Here is a 19,134-nt window from a genome sequence, read left to right on the forward strand (position 1 = left end):
CCAGAAAACTGAAGAGGAGTGACTACTTCCCAACTCGTTTTAAGAGGTCAGTATTAGCATGACAGCAAATAGACAAACAGATCAACGCAGCAGTATGGAGAGTCCAGAAACATTACCATACATATATGTGGTCAATTTATTTTTAATAAAGGCACGAAATAAATTTAGGAGAGAAAGGATAATATTTTCAACAAATGGTGCGGGTACAACTGGATATCAATATGTAACCTCCCATCCTCTCAGAAAAGCACCCCATTGATCCATAACTCACACCCACATGTGTGATCTCGTGTTAGGCAAAGATTTCTTACCTAAAAACTGAAAACATGACCCACTAAAGAAAAACATTAATAAAAATTAATGTATTAGTGGAATTCCTGAAGATTAAGATCTTCTGACTTTCAAAAGACACTGGTAAAAAAATGAAAATACAAAGCCACAGATGGAGGGGAAATATTTGGAAATCATATACCTGATAAAAGACTTGTATGCAGAATGTATATACAACTCTCACAATTCAATAATAAGAAAGCAGACAACCCAACAGCAACAAATGGGCAAAAGATCTGAGCACACCCTTCACTAAGGAAGATAAACAGATGGCAAAACAGATGCTTAACATCATTAATCACTAGAGAAATGCAAATTAAAACCAAAATGAGATACCACTACACACCTATCAGGATGGCTAAAATTAAAAAGACTGACTATATCAAGTTTTGGCAAGATATGGTTGAACTAGAACTCTCATATACTGTTGGTAGTAAAATGTCATAACTGCTTTGGAAAACAGTTTGGAAGTTTCTCAAAAATTTCAAACATCCACCTACCATACGTTGCAGCCTTTCCATTCCTAGGTATCTACCCAAGAGAAATGAAAACATATGCCCATACAAAGACATGTACATAAATAATTGCAGGAGCTTTATATATAATAGCCTCTTCAGCAATAAAAATAAATTACTGATACATGCTACAATATGTATAAATCTCAAAATAATTATGCTGAGTGAAAGGAGCCTGATCAAAAGAGTACAGTTATAGTTGATTCTCATTATTCACAGTAGTTATGTTCTATAAAGTCACTGCAAACACCGAATTAGCAAATATTGACCCATTGCTTCTAGGGGACATAAAGGGTTAGGTTCCTGTGAGCCTCTGGTTACAACATTTTCATTAGCTGATCAATATATGACCTTGTTTATGTGTGTTTCTTTTTAAAGAAATCTGTTTAATATTTGTTGATTTATTAACATTGAACTTGGCCAATAGTACTATAACTCATACCTGATCAAAGCTTATCTAACACATGTATATTCTCCGTAAGGCACAATGCAGCTTTCTTGTGTTAAGAAACACTAGACAGCAATACTTGGGAGCCAAAAAGCACAAAAATGTGAAAAAGTGGCACTAAAAAGACTGCAAACAGAATGCTGGCTTATGATATGAGAGCTGGAACAAGAAGGCAGAGTACTGCCTGATTCATCTGGGGACATGTGCATTGGGAGACCCAAATTCTTCACCAAGCTGTGCATGACCACAACTGACTGTGGAAACACCCTGAGTACTGACTTTGGAGTTACAAGTTAATTTTAGTAAGTAGACAGATTCACGAATAAGAAATCTGTAAATAATGAAGATTGGCTATATATGATTCACTTACAACAAAATTATAGAAAATACAAACAAATCCAGAGTGACAGAAAGCAGGTCAGTGGTTGCCTGGGGATGGGAGTGGGGACCAGGAGGGAGGAATTACAAAGCGGGCAGGAGGAGGCTTTTGAAGGTAATGGATATGTTCATTATCTTGATGATTTCACAGGTACACACATATGAAAAACTTATCAGATTGTAACTTTAACTTCCTGCCATTTATTACGTATCAATGACATCTCGATTAAGCTGTTAAAAAGAAAACACCATTCATAATACACTGTGCCATGCTAGTAGGAAAGAGGAGGAGGAAGACATTTATAAAATTTGTGAGAAATGGATGAAGGAGAATGGCTCAAGGAATCAAAGGAAACTTGATGTTATCAGTAACGACACTAGGGAATACAGAAAGATCAGGTTTCTGGCGGGCAGAGGAAATACGTTCAATTTAATTTTCCTGACCTGCCTCCAAAGTCTTTCTCTCATGTCAAATCCGAGAGTTCTCCCCGTTCTGTCCCGTGGTGCAAATACATGAACGTCTCAACTTCTCAACAGCTGCTCATCTTCCAGCTATCTTACTTTCTTTTTCTTTCTTTTTTTTTTTTTTTTTGAGACGGGGTTACACTCGTTGCCCAGGCTGGAGTGCAATGGCGCGATCTTGGCTCACTGCAACCTCCGCCTCCCAGGTTCAAGCAATTCTCCTGTCTCAGCTTCCGAAGTAGCTGGGATTACAGGTGCATGCCACCATGCCTGGCTAATTTTTGTATTTTTAGTAGAGACGGGGTTTCATCATATTGGTCAGGCTCATCTCGAACTCCTGACCTCAGGTGATCCACCCGCCTTGGCCTCCTAAAGTGCTGGGATTACAGGTATGAGCCACTGTGCCCAGCCCAGCTATCTAATTTTCCTCAATGGTACGACCACCTTTGAGTCCTTCCTCTCTTTTAATCACTGTCCGAAGACTCTTGGTTAATTCTGTCTATCACATCTAGTCCAAATTTCTTGCCTTAATTTTTGAGGCCTTCCAAAAATACAGTCCCCAGTGATCACACTGTAACACTGTATCTCATTATTTTTTATCCCATGTTCTCTTCATCCTTCCAAAACCTAACAGCCCATCAGAACTTAATCTGTATCCTCTCTGAATGCCTATAGAGCCAGTACCACCCCATCTAGAGTGTAATTGCTCTCCTAACTTGCAAATGTATGCTAACTATATGCCTAATTATAGAAGCTCATTAACCAAGTAAAGTGAGTAAGGCACTGTTCTGGATACTATGGGGTAATCAAGGATGAATAAAGATGATGTCTGGTCTCAGATGTGTAGGGTAGGGATGACACCACCGTATCAACCTCATCCAGCACAAACCGCACAATACTCAATTGCAGTCATTCAGATGAGACACTCTGCTCTGGGTTATCAGGGAAAACTTCATAGAGGAGTTGACATTTGAGCCAGATCTTGAAGTTTGAGAATATTTTCATGTTAAAAAGAAGAGGGCTTCACAGGTGAAAAGAACGGGAGAAACCAGAGGCAGAAAGGAGAAAAGGGCAAAGTTGTATGCTTCATGCAGGCAGGGACTGTGTCACCCACATCTTCAGTCTCTCAGGGCCCTTAATATAGTCACTGGCACACAGTGTTGTATGCACTGGGTTGAATTTGTTATACTTGATTTTAAGTGGTTTCATCTAGATCCTAAGTGAATAATGTGCTACAAGTGAGGTGGAGAGCTATATATTTATAAGCCTGGGTTAAGTGGCTCACATTTATACCACTAACACCAAAATTGGAAGGGTAATTTAAAAATGACTTTAATGGCTTCTTCCCAGGCAGTTACAGCTGTATGTAAAATAGCTAGTGCAGTTGGATCTAGTCCCTGATTGCTCATATATTACCCATGAAATAAGTAGAAGATAATATCCTCTTTGACTCCAGTTTTGTAAAATTATATTTATAACCTTTTAAATAAAAAAAGTCCATTACATTCATACTACATTTAGATGCAGTCTTACCACATATAAGTTTTGTGATAGTAATTGATGTGATTTTTACTCATAATTTTTACATTACGTAGAATTTCAAAGAGAAACCACGTTTTAGTCTGCAAATGTAGCAACAACTGAAGTTCAAAAGAGGTGTCATTTTTAATTCTGGGTCCCAAACTTTCAGGAAAAAGCTTCGGAACAAAATTTAAACAGTTAAAGAGCTGTAAATTAGTAGTTAGAGAAACTCCCACGTTATAAATGCTCAGTACTTCTTTTCCTACCATGTGTGGGCAAACCAGCACGCACAATTTATAGGCTAATGTTAACCATTCCAAGAGTGGAGTCACTGGTCTATTTTGTATGTGACATGGGAAAAGATCAGTCTCACTGTGTAGTAGATGTGAGACCTGAAAAAGGAACTGAGAATTCGAAATAAAACAGCCTGCTAGCAAAACCACGCCACCTTACCATTTGAGCTGAAGTCCACAGGCCCGATCCACTTGAAGGCTGGTTTACGGCCTCGCTCCTCTGTTACATGCACTTTCTTTATCAGAGCCAAGCTGGTCAAAACATTGGCTATGTCATAGAGGCGTCGTACCTTTGCTTGAAGATATAAAACGCGATTATGATCATGCTGCCTGTGACACCATAACAGTTTAGTTTATGTGACAGGTAACTTTTCTCGGCTGCCATATAAACCTCGGGTGGAAAGCAGCAAGTTGGGATGAGGAGACCAGTGGCTCTGTCATAAAATCACCCAGGATTTATGTACCTGCAGTATCTGAAGGCTAAGGGAAGGTCAGTGTGTCCTTCCATTCCCACAACTTCACACCTCTTACAAGAGGCACCTGGTGACACATAGGGAACACTGTGATTGCAAAAACAGCAAGGGAGGGAACGGGCTGTAATTAAAGGCTTAGTAAATGTAATTCTGACATGGCACGTCAAAAGCATGCCCTGAGTTTCTCCCAGCAGGAGACTGTGGTGCCAGCTCCACCAGGCAGCTGATCTGTGAAAATGACAAAGATTCCCCAGAGTTTCCTGCCAGGCTGCACTCCTGGGCACACAGGATGCTCAAGGTCAACAGTACAACTGTGCTAAAGACAGGCAGCTCCTCACCTGAAATCGTAGCATTCCGGCCACCCAGTGAGAAGCGGTTGGACGGGCCTCACCTGAATCTTAAGTGGCTTTGGGAGAAACACTTAAATATGTACAAAGTAGAGGAAATACTCAGAAGGGGTGGTAGCACATGAAACAGGCAGGATAATGACCACAGAGTATTTTCTATTCAAGAAATGGATTTACAGGTAGGAAACCCACTTGACCTCGGTGTTAAGATCAAGCAAAGAAGTTTGAATTATCATCTAGAAATAGTAAGCATTCACCCCAGATGCAGCTTTCTTCTTCCCAATCCTGATTTTATCTAGCCATTTCACCCACAGGGTGACTGTAATTTCAGCTGGAAACAAAAAATAGCTAGAGAGTGTTGCAGCTCATGGTTTCCCGGGGCTTACAGGCTACCAGCAGCCCAGGGCATTTGGCTCAGTATCCAAGCTGGACAGAAAAGGAGGATGCACTGGGTGTGATGCTTGGAAACTCTCTCCCTGTCCATGTCCCACCACCCTTACCCTGGGCATTCTTCTGGTTCTTACCTGTAGACAATTTTCATCTCCACCCTTCAGAAGAGTATGCAGGGGGTGGGGAAAAAAGGGTAAAGAAAACTCAGACATTCTGTCTTGGATGCAGCATTACTAAAGAGAAATGCAAAATAATTCACACCCTCCCTGACCGGAGTTCTCAGGATAGTGTTCCGTTTTTCACTCTACTGAAATCATCAAGAAAAAGGCACTGACAGGACTTTAAGCTGAATTCTAGTAGGTGACTAACTTACCTGTCACAGCACCAAAAACCTTGATGAATGCAGGAAAGGAGTACGTATGTCAAAAACAATATATATATTTTTAATCTTGGAAGGAGAAAATATCAACACATGAAATCCCACCCTTTTTGTACTAGTAAGTTGATGTACGTGAAGATTCTTACTTTTAAATTTACTGTGGTCCGGGGCATCTTGGCTTTCTTCTATCAGTATTTTGGCAGCCACATCCAGAGTGACAATCTTGGTTTTGGAGACGAGGAACAGCATGACAAACTTCTGGCTCATAATTCTCAGAGACTTGTCTTTTCTACTGTTTGCAGATGCTACACAAGGAATGAAACAAAAGCATCAAAACACATGATTTTCTACAAGAAAGACTATACTTGCAGCTTCCCAAAATGATCTAGCCCTATCAGCAGATGGAAAGATCACCCTTGTCACAGGCAGAAGCTTACTGGATACACATCGCAGAAGTCAGCTCAGGAAGAAATGAGGCCGATTTTCTTGTGGCTCGTAAAATTACTCTACAGTAGGCATAAACTCTGAGATGCATATTTTAAACCACTCAGTGCTTTATACTTATACTTCCTATAATAGAATCCATACGGTAGTTTTACCGAGGCAACTTCTTGGAAAGATTAACGTAGAATGATAAAAAGATAGGGTAGGAATATAGAATTGTTTTCAGAACATCAACTCTCCTCTCAAAGGCAAATTGCTACTCCATTTTTATTTCTCTGTGCCTGCAATATCTAGACTATACCCTAAACATAGTAGATGCCCGCCTCTTCCACTTCTTTTCAGAAATATGTGAACAAATGAACTATATATAAACAGGAGACAGATTAGATATGTGCTCCTGTGGATGGCAGGCAAACCATCCCCGACAGATGGCTGTCTTCTCTGGTTATTAAGATAAGTACTGGCTCATGGGGTGGAACTAAAAGGCATGAGGCAGTGAATCTAATGAAAACCAGGCCCACCTTTCTTTCCATTTCTTATATTTGCAAGTGAGACGTGACACTTGTACTTTGTCATCTTAACAACAGGGATGAAGATCAATGGCTAAAACAAGAATAGGCTAAATATGAATTGGGAAGGAAGAATGATGCCGATGTAAATAAAAATTCTGCACCAAATGAAAGCAGAGGTTGTCTGTCTTTCTTATCAACATTTTCTGCGAATGGAGTTCTTTTCTAAGTAGTCTAAGTCTACTTCAGTATATAATTAGATAAAATTCTTTGAAAATACAACTTTTTCAAAGTAAATCTTACAGTTGCAAACAGTTACAGATTTACAAAGTAAATCTCAAAGAAAAAGCATGGGGCTGCCAATCTAAAAATGGGAGTACTGCTAGCGATCTATTCTCCCAACAGGCCAAACTCGAGTGAACTGCCATCGGCCAGGTTTGTTTAAATGGGGTCGAGTGGACAGTCCAGTTGGGGAGTCATCTGCTTTCCTTTCTTCAGTGAAGAGAATAAGAGGACATATCCTTCTAGGTTTGTCAACCTGGCACTTCCCATCTGAGCAGTGAATCTCTGCAGAAAAGACCATCACTCTTTCTCTGCCATTACTCATGAAGTTACAATGGACTCACAAGAGGGATAGTCGGGTTCAGAGAAATCCAATAACTGTTGTTCCTGGGAATCTGGATCGCCATCTTTTTTACGTTCTCCAAATTTATAATCCATCAGGTCCAGCTCTTTCTGTTGGAGGTAGGCCATCTGCTCTTCATATTTCTGCTCCTCTCCTAGTCTCTGGAGGTTCCTCAGGGTTTTTGGCAGGCTGTGCCGTCCATGCCAGCCATACTGATTCTTAGCCACCCGGCTGACCAGATGCAGCGATTCTAGCACATTTACAATGTCATAGATGCGTCTCCTTTCCACACCTGTTTAAAAACAGAGGCCGATGGACATGATGCAGACAAACATTTTTGAAGAGAAGTTTCTTGAGGGCCTGGACTATGTCTGTGAACTACTTTGTCTGATCCCCAATATAATGCCCACTGCGTGGATGCTCAAGAAATTCAACCTGCAAGGATGCAACCAATAGAAATTATTTTTCTTTTTCCTTCTTGAGATCCAACCCTTAAACAGATCTGAAATAAAACATCTATCCAGAGATGGTGACATTTCCATCTGTCTGACATAAACAGTACAGCAACTGCTCTTTAGACCCATCAGGCAAACCACACAAACATTTCAGCATGCTGAAATTGGTGGTCTGAGCAATATACGTAACAGTGTGCCTAATGGACACTTGATGAATGGATGGTTGACTGTGACTTGTACTCCTAATTATGCAGACTATAAAATCAACTGTGTCCAGTAACTGACACTTCCCCATTAGACAACACTATCTATCCTTTCATGAAGTTCCAATGATATAAAAATATTACCTTGATAACGTTCTCAATGGACCAGTAAGGAAAATGGATGCAAATATTATGTTTTCTATTTTGAACTGGAAATGCAGGTGTCAAAGGCTTGAATACCCTTCTCATATTGCTGAAGGAAGCCAGAGCTGGGGTTGGAACAACATGGGAGTTTCCTTTTGTTCATCATGGCTATTAACAATTCTCTGTGTTCTCATTCACCATAACCTGGCAAACAGCCCAAAAGTGAAGCAGAGACTCCAGTACAAGCTGACCACGAGGCTCGGCAGCTCACTACTCACTTTCCCAACACTCCCAAGGCAGCTAGGATTATAAGCTGTCCATTAAACCTAGCAAAAATACTTACAGTGGTTAAGGTGGGGGGCCTCTGGGGTCAGACTGCCTACATTTGAATCCCTGATAAATCCCTTAGTAGCTGAGTGATCCTGGGAAGTTACTTAACCTTTTTGTGGTTTTGTATTTATCTTATATAATAATGAGGATGAAATCTAGTTGTAACTGTAGAGTCCCCAGTAGGTGTTAATTTTAAATAAATACTTTTGTCATTACTTTTGGCATGACATTGGTTATACCTAAAATCCCTGCTAGCATGAGAGGTCATAGTAGAAATAGATTTTAAAAATCTCATGTCTGTGATTCATTCTGTTATCTAACAGGCCCTTGGGCCTATAGCAAAAGCCTTCAGGCATCTTGCAGAAAACCAGCCCAGCTACAAAGATGCCATCTTTCATTTGCCAGGAGCTGTTACATAATCAGGGCAGACTCTGAATGTAGCTGTTGGCCCTTCAAAAATTTAACATGAGAAATATACCAAATTACAATGAGAACTCCAGAGCTGAGAGGAAGTTCTATCACATGCATGAAGAGGCATTTCACAGTCAATCAGAACATTTCAGCTCATGACCCTGAAAGGCTTGTTACCCTCACAAGCTCAGGCTTCGGTGCCAGATGCCTGCCGGAAGGTGCTGGCAGGAGCAGGCAGCAGCCCCTTGTCCAGAACTGCCTGCTTCTTTATTCCAGTCTGTTTTCATGTATTAACACGTCTTGTTTACAGCATAACATTCTATAAACCTTCCCATTATAAATGTCATGTGACCGCAACTGACACTCCAGGGCTAGCCATATGCCTGGCTGTTTTGTTAGTTGATATCTGACGACAAGCTGTTAAGTCTCCATCTAGTGGCTTAGACATCCCAAGAAGGGAAAATAAAAGAAGTTTCTGACCACCCGGATGATTCTCAGGATGCACAGTGGCTGTTCAGTAGGTGCTTTTGGTGAAAACCAACATGACAGCTGCCTGTCTGCACAACCCCTTACCTCTTTCATCTGAACTGAGCTTAACCATCCACTGGCTGGTGCACTAAAAAGTTCCATTTCACAGGTCTCAAGACCCGTAGATTACTCTGGGGGCTTGCTCTGTCAGAACGGTTTTCCCTGCATTCAGTCTTCTTTTTCTTTTGTATTGAAGTCATTCTATTAATCCCAATCATGGCATTAGTTATATGGTCAAGGATTTACTAATTTTTGCTATGCTTCCCTTAGTTGCTGGTGGGACTTACTAAGAATTCTCAGTCCAGAAAAATAGTTTCCCAGGGTGTGCTATTAAGTTACTCCCAGTTCTCTAAACTGTTACCCATCATATCCAATGTCAAATCTACATAGGACTGGAATCTGGAAAACAATGCAATTTGAATGCTCTGCATATCCTCAGTAAAATACAGTCTTGCAGTCTGTAACCTGGGATGTAGCACAGAGTTCAGACTCAACCCCAAGATAGTCGGCAGTGAAATAGCTTCCAGCAAGGGACCCCATTTTATGATGTCACATGAAAAGATGGCATGCTTGTTTAGCAGGTCTGGGTGATCAGGAGGCACTGGGAAGCTGTTGTAAAAATCTCTAGAGTTCTGCTCCAGGCAGCCATAACATGGGGTGTGCACAACCATCTGCAGTCATACGAAAGTAGGAGTCCATGTTTCTGTCCTCCCTGGGATGCAACACAGCGTCAAACATCTAATCCTTTGTCTTCTGCAGGGACACCAGTGCAAGACTCCTTAATGGAAGTTGGGTACATGGAGGAAGTAGGCTTCATGAACCCCAATGAGAAGGGTATCAGACCATCTGTCATTTTACCTTCATTACTGTAAGACTAGTTTCTAGGACCCTGGACCCAAAAGCCCTCAACTGGCTCTTCACCATGCCTACTGGAAGATGCTGGCAGGAGCAGTCAATAGTCCCTTGCCCAAAACTGCCTGCTTCTTTATTCCAGTCTGTTTTCATATGTTAACACATCTTGTTGAGAGAGTATAACATTCCATACACCCTCCCATTAGAAACGCCATGTGAATGCAACTGATACACCCCAGGGCCAGCAAGGGACCCCATTTTTTGATGCTCAGTTGGCTCACTTTCCTTTTTTGATTAATTGCCCCCAATTCTAGAATACTATATTACACTTCTGGGCTCCAAATCGGCCCCCAAACCATAGCACTCTACTTCCTCTTCCTATAGAGATGGAAAAGGCAGCTAGGGTATCGACATTCTAGTAAGAGCTGAGTAGAAACTGCTCCACATAATTAGAGCTCTCCATGCCAGGCATTGACTTTGGCATGTTACTGACATTATCCCTAACTTTGCTATGTCTCTGCAAGGTAGGTGCTGCGGTCTCTACGTTATAGACCAAAAAAAAAAAAAAAAAAGGTTAATTCACTTTTTAAAGCTCTTACAGCCTGTAAATTAGAGAGCTGGGCTTCAAATCTAGCCCCATGTGACCCAAAGCCCAGCCCATGGTCTTCTTATCATAACCCACTATCTCTTCTTCTCAGTTTCCAACAACCAAAATCTATTTAGCTTTCAGCTTGAATAATTCAAGTTGACGTTCCTCTACTTGGGCATATTTCTCTAGGATATGGAAGAAATAGAACTAAGAAACAAACTAAAAATTATAATCTATCATTTATTTAGCTGATTTCTTCAGAACTTTTTCTTTTTGTGTGTGTGTGTAAAACCTTCCTATTTTTAAGGGGACACCCTGACACCTTCAAGTCATTGTGATTTCTGCTTACTTAACGATTGTCAACAATACATTCATTCTGGAACTAAATGCAATGTCCACTAGGGGTCTCTATTCTGAAGCAGGTGTATACATATTTCCAGCACATACACCCATCTCACATCATACACTCATGCACGTGAACACACGGATTCTTCTTTGTTATAAGATTTAGTTGTTTGAGTTATGTCCAAATGACCGTTTTCTAGTTTGACCCACTTGCTATGCCAATTATCGTATAGGGCTTTAAACATAATGCTCTTGCTCTCAAATCTTGCTTTACAAAGTTGAAATCACACCAGTTCTGAACTCCTGGAAGCATTATTAAAAATAAAAAGCAGGCTATTTCTAAATAGTTTTGCATCTGTCTGAAGTAGGATGAATTTAAAATGAGATACTAATTTGTAATGTAACTCTATTATAAAAATATTACTCATTATAAAAATATATTTTAAGGTTAAAAGAGACTGCATTCTCATTTGGTCCTGAGGTCTGAAAGTCTCCCTGAAATTCTGTGTATAATGAAAACAAATTTGACGATGACAAAGGAAGCTCTGCCTATTCCTCTGTCTTCACCCAATTGAGGGGCTCACACTACCTCAACCTTCAGCCTGCCCAAGGAAACCAGTTTCCCACTGTAACTGGAGACAGGCCTCCAGGTAATCTGATGATACATACCAAGACTGACAGCAACTTCATCTAGGGAGATGGTAGTTTTCTCAGTTGACAAGGGATAACTTGGATAGCGAGCTAGAAACTTCTGGCACAGGAGTCCTAAACTTTTCTGTTTTCTGCTTGGCCTTTGCTTTTCAAATTCGTCCACAGCACTGTCCCCAACAACATCAAGCTACAGAGGGCAGATAGAAGGGAGGGGGAAGATGTCACAGTTAACATCCTAATGGAGAAATGGCAATGGCCGGTACTGGCAAACTGGGGGGACATCTCAATCCACACCATCCTAGATTCTGGTTAAAATACATTTCCTAATCTAATTCCCTGAATGTTTTATCTATTGTCTTCTCTGGACTGATTTTTTTTTTCTCCTTTATAATTTGAGGCTGAGTCTATGAGTGAAAAGTTTGACAAATGAAAAATGCAAATCATTTACAGGTTGCTATGGTCTAGCTACTAGTGCGCTCACTGGGCCTGTGGAATCAGCATCACCAAGAGCTTGTGAGATACAGAAGCTCAGGCATCAGCTATATCAGAATCTGCCTTTTCATAAGATTCTACGTAATTTTTATTGATGTGGAAGTTTCAGATGCACTGGCCTACATTCTGTCACCAAACTGCTTTAGATTTTACAATTGACCAAAGATTGATGAAAGTGAACGAAGGCAGTCCAATCATATTCTTCCTTATTCTTTTATTTGTAAATACATTAAACTATCATCCTGTTTCCTCAACCCACATTTGAAAGGGGCTCCATTCAAGCCCCAAGAAAGTAAAAGGCTTTTCGACAAATAGATTCAAGAGAAAAGTGATATAATCATTTCTATAGATTCAAAAAAAAATTTGATAAATTTAACAGTCATTCACGACTTTCAAAAACACCTTTAAAAAACTAGGAATAACACACCGGGGCCTGTCGTGGGGTGGGGGGAGGGGGGAGGGATAGCATTAGGAGATATACCTAATGTAAATGACAAGTTAATGGGTGCAGCACACTAACATAGCACTTGTATACATATGTAACAAACCTGCACGCTGTGCACATGTACCCTAGAACTTAAAGTATAATAATAACAATAATAAAAAAAAACTAGGAATAACAGAGAGCTTCTTCAATGAAGGGTATTCATGAAAACATCTATTTATAAAACCTTGGACGTGTTCCCCTAAAGTCAGGAAACAATATGGATGTCCACTCTCACTTTCTCTTGTATATCATATTGAAGACCCTAGTCAATGCATGAGGACAAGAAAAAGAAACTGAGGCACAGGGACTGGAAAGGAATCAGCTACTTTCCTTCTGCAGAAGATGTCACTATTCACACAAAAACTCAAAAGAATTCCAGACAAATCATTAAAAATAGTAAGAGAATTCAGCAGGGTAGTTGAATACAAGATAATATGTTTTTAAAAATCAGCTGCATTCCTATACAACAGTAACAGCAAATACATTGAAAAGACATCATTTATGATAGCAACAAAAATGGTAAGGATTTTAGAAATACATCTAGCAAAAATCTATTTGCATAAAATCCTAAAACTTAGATTTTAAAGAATACTTAAAATTTAGTGAAATACATTGTCTTCATAGATAAAAAACTCAGTATCTTAAGGAGGTTAATTCTTAATCTCTAGATTAAATGCAATCTCAATAAAATCCAATCTGAAACACATATGGACGAACAAACAGCCCAGAGTAGCCCACACACTCTGAAGAAAAATAAGTTGAGGGTCCTGTTTTACCTGATTATCAGTGCTTATTACAATAGGGTATTAGGACAGGGATGGACAATAGAACAGGAAGAGTTCAGAAACAGACACACATGTAAATGGAATTTTGATATGAAAGCAGTTGCACTGCGAGCTGAGGGGAAGAGAAAGATCTCCTGAATAAATGGTGCAGGGACAACTGATGATACGTACAGAAAAACAAAGTTGTATTCTTGACTCACACCATACACAAAAAGCAATTCCAAATGGATCAAGGATTTCAACATGTAAAGCAAATTTTAAATGAAGAAAATGAAGGAGAATATTTTTCTAACCTTGGAATAGGGAAGAGCTTCTTCAGACACAAAAAACATTACCCTTAAAAGGAAAAAATGAACTATATTAAACTTAAGAACTTTTGTCCATCAAGAAATAACATAAAGGGAAAAGACAATTACCTAACTGAAAGAATAGATACATAACACATATAATAAAGGTTTAGTATCATTATATAATCAACTCCTACAAATCAATATAACAACAACAACAACAACAAAAAACAATTAAAATTGGCCAAGAACACAAACAGGCATTTCACAGAGAAGCAAAAAACATGGTGGCCAGTAAACATGTGGAAAGAAGCTTAATCTCATGAGTAATCAAAGAAAAGCCAATAAATATCACAAAAAGATATATACTGTATAATCATGAGATTAGCAGAAATTACTAAATTAGACAATTTCAAGTGTCAGAGAGGATATGGATGACTAAAACTTTATTTATTTCTGGGGGGAGGCAAATAGTACTTTGGAAAGCAATTTGGCATTATCTTGTGAACATCTCCATATCTAATGACCTAGCACCTCCACCAGTAGGTATGTACCCAAAACAGTAGTTCTCAAACATTTTGCTCACAGGACCCCTTCATGCTCTTAAAAATTACTGAGGACTCCACAGGGCTTTTTGTTTATGTGAGTTATCTATTGATAGCTACCAATTAATAGAAATTAAATTGAGGCAGTTAAAATGTTTTGTGAGAAAGGGGTATCTTAAATATTATTTTTCAAATCTCTTTAGTTTCTGGATTAATAGAAGAGAACTGATTCTTGTGTTTGCCTTTTGTAGTCAGTCTGTTGCAATATCCACATCATGTACTTCCTGGAAGACTCCAGTGTATACTTGGGAGAGAATGAGAGTTCAAATGGCAAAGGTCTTTGTATAATTATGAAAAGAGTTTTGACGTCCTCACCCTCTGAAAACTGTCTGTGGACACCGAGGTCCCCAGATGACCCTTTGAGAACCACTATCCAAGGGAAACTGTTGTGTATGTATGCCAGGAGACATAAACAAGAACAAATATCATAGCATAGTCTGTATTAGCCCTAAACTGCAAACAACCCAAATGGCTACAAACAGGAGAATGAATAAATTGTGGTGTAGTCATGCAGTGGATTATCATACAGCAATGAAAGAACTACAGCTACATGCAAAAACTTAAGGATGTATGTTGATTGACAAAAGCAAGTCCCCTAAGACTATACATACAAATTCAGAAGAGTGGTTACTCTGTTGGGGAGGGAGATGTAAATTAATTACATTGTACCCATTTTTGGGCTGAGAGGTAGAATCATGGTGTTAAAGGTACTGCAAAGGATAAGTATATTTTAGATGATCAAATAGTCTATCAAAAGGTAACAAAGACTAGTTTAAAAAAGGTATTAAAAGTCTGTTTTAACATTGAGTACCCCGAGACAGAAAGAAGGGAACAATAGACACCAAGGCCTATTTGAAGGTAGAAGGTGAGAGGAGGGTGAGGATTGAAAAACTACCTATTGGATATTATGATGATTACCTGGGTGACCAAATTATCTGTACACCAAACACTCGCAAAATGCAATTTACCCATGTAACAAACCTGCACATGTACCCAATGAACTTAAAATAAAAGTTAGAAAAAGGAAAAAAAAAAAACCTACTTAAAATACTTGACTTTGATCTAATAAATCAGACGTTAAAAGCATCAGTATAATAAGTTTTCTGGATATAAGATCAATACACACACACACACACACACACAAATCAATTGTATTTGTATATACTAGAAACAAACTATTGGTAATTGAAACAAAAAAAAATTTGCAATGGCACCAAAAAAATTGGAAACCTAGAGATAAACCTGACAAAAGATGTATAACACCTCTATACCAAAAATTGTGAAACAATGCTGAAAGATATTAAAGCCCTAAATTTTAAAAGAAAGTCAGTTTTAAATCCACCAAAATTGTAGGCATTTACTTCCTGCAGGTGGTGAACATTTCTAGCGACTGATCAGCTAAAATCTCTCTATAAAGCCTGGGTAGAAACCAAAATTTTAATTGTTTTAGGGGCGTGTTTAGTAGAACAACTAGTTCTACCAAAGTAAGAGATTAACAATGTTACCTTGTGAAAGAGGTCACTAACAATTCCCACTGGCTGATTTTCACTTTGCTATATTTTTGTCAAAAAAAATTACAAAAAATCTAATACTTATATGCCTTTGACAACAAAAGGCATATTCTTATTTAGTTTTTAGAACCCCAATAAAACCAGGACAGGTACCACCACCCTCATTTTATAGGTGAGTAAACTGAGATGTAGAGATCCTGAGTGACATCCCCCACTCACGCAGCTAATGATTTGAACCCAAGGCCTTAGAAACCAGCTCCTTGTGTGTTGCACATCAAATATAAAACAGAAAGGAAGCCAAAGAACAGCCCAGACTTAAAAAAAGGAATTGTGAAATTCCTCTGGCTTCAAGCACGTAGGAACTACTGTGTGATTTGTATTTAGTTACGTGAAAGAATCTCTTACTACTAGCACTAATCTACCACTGCAATATATATAACCGATTTAATTCATTTTGTTCTATGAATTTCAAGTTGTAATTCAAGACATCTTTTTTCTCTCTTCCCAATTATTTCATTTTGGCAATTTTTATAGCTTGAAAAATCCGCCAAAAAGAGAAAAATGGCTAAGAATACTGAAATCTGCAAAACTTTTCTTAGAAAGTCTGGGAAAAAGCTTGATGGGAAGTGAAAATAATTGACTTTTTTTTTTTTTAAAACGAAGTATAGACATGCTGCTTATTCAACAGCACTGGTTCCCCACAGAACAGGTAATTTAAAGATGGCTTAACTTCAATAGAGCCCCAAACTAACAAACTGAACATATATAATAATGGAATTTCCTAAATAAAAAATATTTACATTGACATTATCCCTAAAATCTGGGCAAAATTAAATTTCACAGCAGCATTTAAATAATCCAAATTCCTTCATTAAATAAAAATTATTAAATATCATTACTTTAAAATAATTTATCATTTTAAAATGAGCCCTGGTCCAGGGACTATCATACAGAAAAGAAAGCATTCGTTATGAAAAATAAGATAGAATGAGAATTCTGCTATGAATCAAAAGATATTCAGTTTGCCATTGCTTTTGGCTTAATAGGAGCTGAAAAGTTGAGAGTTCTATGACTTTTTAATAATCAAGTAAAATTGTTTAAGTTCTATAAAATCTCTGAGGAGCACAGTCTGTTTACCTGTAGAGAATCTGTAAATGCATCGTCCTTGTTTTCAATGGGTCGGAATAGTCCCTTTTTCTTCTCCCGGTCCCTTATATCTGGGCTGGCAGCACTAATGAGCATCTTCAGGTTAGCTGTGGGTGTCCATGGTTCCGCTTGCTGTCTGTCAATAAGCTTAACTGGAGTAATGGGATTTCTTTCTGGAGTAAATTTTTTTTGCTTTGATAAATCAATTGGTTCATTTTTTATTGGAGTCTTCGGGGCCATCCTTGATCGATCAACAAATATATTTTCCTATTTTAAAAAAGAGACTTTTAGCAAGAATGAGAAAGGGCAGGTATCAGCTAAGAGTACACTTTGTTCCCACCATTCACTAAGACTTGAAAATACAAATAGGACCGTATGTTTAGGGCTGAAAAGTATCAGGATAGTACTAACAAAAAGTAGAAGGCGTCATGGGAATTGAAGAGTGGCTCCAGTGAGAAGTAGATTATAATCTGCTACTCCTTTTACAACTATCTTTCATGGTATCTCTGTAAGAGAAATCACAACGTATCTGTTACTGTTGCATGTTTGTAACAGATGAGGACTATGAGGGCGAATGCCGGTTGAGTCCATATTGTTTCTAAGTGTCATCTTTTTTCAAACACTACTTACAAGTTTGCATTGACTAGTGAAGAGCAACAATGCTTTTGTAGTTCAATGTGCACCAGTGCTAATACAGCACTTAGTAGCAGGACCAGTTAATGGAAGAGCATCCAACAAAATCCCACATTTTAAGCCAACCTAGAGACCTCTCTAATGTCATTCTCCTAGAGCAGTGCATCTCAAACTACCCATGGTAAGGGACTTGTTTTTTTAGATTTCCAAACTCCTGCAAACTGATATGTGACCTTATTTCATAGGACTAATATGCAACACAACTCCCACCAGGTGTGATTTGCCATTTGAGTTTGTCACTCAAACTCACCCATAGCTTCTTCAACAAGAGACCACTAATCATAAGCTTAGATATGGTGGCAATACTGAATTGCTACTGAGGTTTATTTTTCTTCCTTTTTTTTTTTTTTAAAGATAATGTCTCACTCTGTTGCCCAGCCTGAGTACAGTGGTGTGATCGTGATTCACTATAGCCTCAAACTCCTGGGCATGTGAAATCCTCTTGCCTTAGCCTTCCGAGTAGCTGGGACCACAGACATGCACCACTACATCCAATACTTTATTTTATTTTTTGGAGATAGGGTCTCACTCTGTCACCCAGGCTGGAGTGCAGTGGCATGATCACAGCTCACTGCAGCCTCAAACTCCTGGGCTCAAGTGATCTTCCCACCTCAGCCTCCCAAAGTGTTGGGATTTCCAGTGGTGTGCATAGTACAGTGGTGTGCACACCATTTCCAGTGCACACCCAGCTAATTTTTAAAATTTTGTGTGGAGACGGGGTCTCGCCATGTTGCCCAGGCTGGTCTTGAACTTCTGGCTTCAAGTGATTCTCCTGCCTCTGCCTCCCAAAGTGCTAGAATTACAGGCATGAGACCCCACACCTGGCCTTTTTAAATTTTTTGTAGAGATTGGGATCTCACTGTGTTACCAAGTCTCATCTCAAACTCCTGGCTTCAACTAATCATCCCATCTTGGCCTCTCAAAGTGCTAGGATTACAGGCATGAGCCACCACACCTAGACTACTGAGGTTTTTATGTGCTTAACTCCCAAGTTTCATTCTTTTTTGCACCCTGGTGATAATTTGTGGAATAGCATCTGCCTCCAGACCACACTTTGAGTTAGAATGTCTTAAATAATTCTAAGAAAAGATTAACAATGGGCCCATTGTAAAAAAAGACTAAGTATATAGAATCCACCTTTGGAACTACCAAGTAATTAAAACATATCTTTCCCCTAAAACAGTTTCAAAAATTCAATATGAGAATTTGGTAATTCAATATTCAAAAACAAAGATTCTGCTTTCTGTAGTATTCCCTTCCAGTCAACAGTGTCTTACATAATTACAAAGGTAGATGAATTATCTGTCACTCTGTCCCTGTACACTCCATACAGCTACTGAATGGTTGCGTTTTGGTTGAGCAGGGGTTTACAATAGTGTTTTCCTATAAATGAGCAATGTGTGAAGAGGTAAAATATTGGGAGAAACTGGAGTTTGTGTAGGCAAGGCAACTCTTGCTCCTTGGATCAGCAGAAGCTGCAAGCTAGTCATGGCAACATTCAGTCCT

The 19,134-nt window shown here is 39.0% G+C and overlaps 1 protein-coding gene across 1 annotated transcript in view; it reads right to left on the reverse strand.

The window, feature by feature from the left end:
* The window catches only part of E2F7 (E2F transcription factor 7), a 44,308-nt gene that overhangs the window by 17,639 nt on the left and 7,535 nt on the right, over positions 1 to 19,134 (reverse strand). Inside the window, exons 3-7 of the mRNA XM_011963760.1 lie at positions 16,927 to 17,202; positions 11,641 to 11,809; positions 7,116 to 7,406; positions 5,683 to 5,841; positions 4,108 to 4,242 (exon numbers count right to left, since the gene is read on the reverse strand). Of these exons, the coding sequence (XP_011819150.1) occupies positions 4,108 to 4,242; positions 5,683 to 5,841; positions 7,116 to 7,406; positions 11,641 to 11,809; positions 16,927 to 17,202 (1,030 nt within the window). The remainder of the gene's footprint in view (positions 1 to 4,107; positions 4,243 to 5,682; positions 5,842 to 7,115; positions 7,407 to 11,640; positions 11,810 to 16,926; positions 17,203 to 19,134) is intronic.

This window comes from Colobus angolensis, unplaced genomic scaffold, assembly GCF_000951035.1.
Source record: "Colobus angolensis palliatus isolate OR3802 unplaced genomic scaffold, Cang.pa_1.0 Scaffold623, whole genome shotgun sequence".
Taxonomy (NCBI): domain Eukaryota; kingdom Metazoa; phylum Chordata; class Mammalia; order Primates; family Cercopithecidae; genus Colobus; species Colobus angolensis.